This window comes from Mytilus trossulus, chromosome 4, assembly GCF_036588685.1.
Source record: "Mytilus trossulus isolate FHL-02 chromosome 4, PNRI_Mtr1.1.1.hap1, whole genome shotgun sequence".
Lineage (NCBI taxonomy): Eukaryota > Metazoa > Mollusca > Bivalvia > Mytilida > Mytilidae > Mytilus > Mytilus trossulus.
Window position 1 is genome coordinate 91,420,349 of NC_086376.1, and position 4,982 is coordinate 91,425,330.

The 4,982-nt window shown below is 32.7% G+C and overlaps 1 protein-coding gene across 1 annotated transcript; it reads left to right on the forward strand.

Moving 5' to 3' along the window:
* The first annotated feature begins 337 nt into the window (after positions 1-337).
* Positions 338-3,264, forward strand: LOC134716290 (uncharacterized). The gene is made up of 2 exons (XM_063579186.1): positions 338-454; positions 1,831-3,264. The coding sequence occupies exon 2, from the start codon at positions 1,841-1,843 to the stop codon at positions 3,245-3,247; it is 1,407 nt and encodes a 468-aa protein (XP_063435256.1). The 5' UTR covers positions 338-454; positions 1,831-1,840; the 3' UTR covers positions 3,248-3,264.
* The last annotated feature ends 1,718 nt before the right edge of the window (positions 3,265-4,982 follow it).

Sequence of the window (4,982 nt, forward strand, 5' to 3'; positions counted from 1 at the left end):
GCTATCTAAGAAAATATTAGTTTGACAGAAATCTGTTTATTGTTGGTGCCTGGCTGTTTTCGGTGATTTGTTTTATTTATGTACACATCTTTATTTTCGGGGTTATGTTATATGCTTATACGATATGCTAGTTCAAAAAAACCTTTCAGTGTCTTTGTGTTATTTGTTTGAACAAACTAATAATCGAAATTTACCCTTTATAGCTAGTCACGTGTTTAGGTATCCAACCGACCCGAATGCAAGAAGAACGTTTTTGTTCACTATTATTTAGATACGTTTTTCGGTTACAGGAATTACCAAATTGTGTAACCATAATTTTATCAATAAACTTCCGTGTTATAAATAGATATATGTATATATATGTGTAAATATTGTCGCGTGATGAATACTTCGATTATTGGAATATATTTTGTATTTACATATAATTCAAAGAATCAACTCTTTTAATATAATGGTACGTTGTTTTTATTTTTATATTTAGAAAAAAATCGCGTCCAGAAAATAGTTTTAGTAGCAAAAGGGATTGGATACAAAATATACAAACACATGTCTATTAATTTTGCCATGATAAAAACCACTTCATTCGCTTTTTTCAATGATGTTTAACTCCGAATATTTTCTTACCAATAACAAATAAAAACAATAAAAAATGAACGAATGCGTGGGCACAGCTCATACTTCCTTTCTCTTAAAGTAGAACAAATCATAAACCATACCATTATATTTACAAACATTAGACTGGTTCTCCTGTCTAGACAAATGTGCATAATTACACATATAGAACAAGGTGATTATATATAGCGGGATCCCAGTCTCACGATTGAGACCTATACCGAATTAGACTTTACCGTATTTGTAATAAAATAAGTAACAATACGGGTACCACATGTGGAGCAGGATCTGCTTACCCTTCCGGAGCACCTGAGATCACCCCTAGGTTTTGGTGGGGTTCGTGTTGCTTATTATTTAGCTTTCCATGTTTTGTCTTCGGTATTATTAGTTGTCTGTTTGTCTTTTTATTATTAGCCATGGCGTTGTCAGACGGTCTATTTTCAATCTATGAGTTTGACTATCCTTCTGGTATCTGTCGTCCCTCTTCTACACTACACACATTTGACCTAACACGGTGACTAAGCTTGAGAAAAACTGCCCTAAAAATAGTAGCTTTCTGCGATTTATCCTGTTTATAATTAGTAATAACTAATTACAGAACTTGAATTTACAATTTTCAATAATACGTCATTTTTTGTACGTGCTCATGCAGCCAAAACTTATAAATCGGTCTGACAGACAATTTAAAATCAGATGGAACCAATACATTTTGGTCACATAACCACGAAATGAGACCGTGGCCGGCACTACTTCAGTTTAAGTATAAACATTTACGTTTGAAAACATAAAGATTTTGGCACTGAGTTAAAGATAGAAATACTCAGGAGATTTAAAGATAAGTGCCAATGAATTCAATGTTGAAAACGTAATATGTTTGAGCTAGAGATGAAATCTATATTTTAATTCCTCAGTGTTATTTTTTTGGTGTCGATTGATTGCTGTCGCATTGACGTACAGTCACTTCCCTCAAGTATCTTGTTTTCAATGATACAATACATTATATGGTATTTTGTGTGAACTACTGAAATAAAAATACTTTAAGCTGAAAATATAAACATATATAGAATTTGTTGCAATCAATTTTTATGAAGGGTCCATTCCACTATGTCATGTATGTATTTATTACTGTGGGTTTCTGTTTAATTGAACCTTAACATATACGTTTTGAGTTTAGAATATAACCTTTAATATTTCTTTGTATTTCTTTTTGTTTTGCAGTTTAAACACAATGGCTGACTGGACATGTTTACCGGAAGTAGTACTTGGAAAAGTTCTCAGTTATTTGGAAATACTCGATAAATTCTGTATTAGTAAAACATGCCGTTCGTGGGAATGTGCTGCTTTCAGACCCGAGGCGTGGGCGAATGTATGTATTTCTGGAGAAAAGCTTTTACTTCAGATAACATGCAATATGATGTGTCTTGACGAAATGATTTCAGAATATAAGTTTAGCTCAGAACTTTTATTTTTTGTTCAAAAGGGAAGTCATCTTATAAAGAATCTAAATGTAACATTTTGCAGACAGTTTGACATTGAACTTTTTAAACATATAACATCTGATTGTCAAAATCTTACATCTTTACAATTATCCATATGGTCCAATACGAAAGAGAAATTAGACATGATGGTTCACGATTGTGTAAACAATTTGTTTATAAAAAAGAAAGATATCAAAGTCGTCCGAATCTATGATGTTTCTTCTGGTGCTTTTCCCAAGAAACTTACAGATCAAAGTCCATTCCTTGATGGTGATGTTATTCCAGGACTCAATGTGTCGAAGTCAAAATATCCTACAATTCCATTCGGAGCTTCTCATTCACAACATCTTAAAGAGCTATGGATTGTCAATTCCTTTAAGCTGCATTCTTTAAGGAATATCTTGTATTTAGTAAATCTGACAGAGTTAGCTATTAATCCACAACAACTTAATCATAGTCTTTTAGTTCACCTAGCTTCATACTCTCTAACAGATCTTTTCATTGTTGCCAACGAAAACACGCGGGAATTTTACAATGAGGCTATTAACGATACACAGTGGAAGGATATAAGGAGGAATGGCCCAACACTTCGAGTTCATTGTTACTTTAGCTGCACCCATGAATGGGCTGAAAAAGATGTTATATTTAAACCAAGCATGCCTTTGGCTTCGCTTGTTTATAGAAAGAACGTCTGGCTGCGATATCCTTGTTTTATTTCTGATTTTATGTCGGCATATTGTGAAACTTTAGAAGAATTCGTAGATTATAGTTTATCAGAACTGACATATCAACAAGGCTATGCCAAATCATTTCTTTCTAGAATGGACAATTGGGTAATTAACATTGCCAGAAACTGTCAGAAACTGAAATGGCTTACGGTTAAAGAACCTTTATCTAGTGCTTCATTAATTTTGATTGCGTGTCTCAATAGAAATATTAGACGTTTTCTTGTCCGTGATGATATGATCATTTACACAAATGACATCCCCGATGATGTTTTTCCAGATGAAGTTATACGAAAGACAGTGACTCTTTTCCACGAAACCCCGGAGAAGCTTAATGAGAAGATGTCTGAAATTTTTAATACCAGATGGACGCCATTGTCCAGGAGTAATTACTTTGCTATCCTAAACAACAAATACAAGAAATTTAAATAAACTATTTCTAAATATTAGTTTTATTCACATACTTTCAATGAATAATTGATATGAAAGATCTCATTTGAATAAATTTTCATGGATAAGCTCATTTAACAAGATGAAAACTCCGATGTATGAAAATTTCAAATTGGCTCGTTTCTAACAGTATTAATTTAGAGGCCATTGCCCATGAGGGGATGGTTGTATACAAGGCTAACAAATCAAAAGTTATGTTAGAACAAATTTCAGGAACAGACTGAGATTTGAAATTATCAAGAAGTTCATTAGAATTTTTAAGAGTCCATAAATGGTTAATACCACTACGCGAACAATTTTGTCGTTCCAAGTATTTTCAAATTTATAATAGAATAATATCATTATGACATATAATAGAACAATACCATAATGGCGGGATCTTTAAAAGTACAGAGTCACGTCATTTGAACTGAAGAAACACACAAAAAAAGTCGCACATACAAAACACACCAGGAAAAATGAAAGATAATACAAACACATTGACGGGATGTATAAGTACCGAGCCACGTCAAATGGATATCACAGAAAAAAGACCATACAGTAAAAGTAATATTAATTATATAACAAAGACAAATGAAAGAACAATATTACACGTTGTTAAGATAATAAACAACGTCAGTACGCAGAATCTATAAATCAAGACCATCATGTATTACTTGTGAAGTTGATACGGAATATTTATCATCAAGGTCTTGGTACCTTCCGATGAACTTGATTTTAAGAAAAGGACGAGACGTTCTTTGACATATCCCTCCCTGGTTCATCAACTTTCTGCTCAGACTCTGTTGACGTTTACCAACCAAGAGCTGCAAGCACCTGAATATCGAATAAGTTGGGAAATGTATATCCCAAATGCAGGTGTAGTTGGAATATTGCTGCTTAGTTCAGGGAAACTGATATTTTCAAATTAAAATTGTCTCATTTGACATATATTCTGGTACTGAGATGACTGTGTATGTCAAATTCGAGGTATAAGTCTAAAAATGAAGCGAAGGAAGCTGTGTCTGTTGTTTCTTTAATCTCTAGTTCTTGGGGATATATTGCCTGTAACACCTCTGTAACATATACAAGCAGACTTTTTCATCTGTATAAATGATTCTGAATACTATACACCTTATCGCTAAACAAATAACATAATAGGACTTTTTTTTTTCAATCACCCCATTAAAGACATTGTTTGCAATATAAGTGTTGAATCCATGCATTAAACATGTTTGTTCTGCAGGCTTCGAATCTTTAAAATTACATAAATGTATTTTTGAAAATATATCCTGAATTTTTGGTGATTGGTACGCAAATGTCATTGTTTTTTCTTTAACATATAGTTTCTTTTAATATGCAGACAAAGACAACATCATGTTTATGTCGGCTAATTATTCAGTTTTCTTTGAAAAATTATTCTTTTCTGTTCTATTTGTCAAAGATTTGCTTCGAAGTCGTATTTTTGGATATGTGGATTTTAAAATTTCCTTTGTATCTTCCTTTTACGTGGCAATTTGAAGAATAATAGTGGGTATTTTGAATTTTATAGCATTTATCATGAGAGAATAAATACGTTTTATCCGTCCGCGTCTGGTATATTAATCAATATTCTCTGAGACGGGCCATTAACGAAGAACAAGAAGGAAAATCTTTCAAAAATTTACATGACAAGGCGAAGAAATATACGGATCTCGGATTTCCGAATCGTCTGTTTGTTAGGCTTTGAAGATATTGA

Coding starts and splice junctions, on each gene's coding strand:
- LOC134716290 (XM_063579186.1), top strand. CDS start 1,841: ATGGCTGACTGGACATGTTTACCGGAAGTAGTACTTGGAAAAGTTCTC.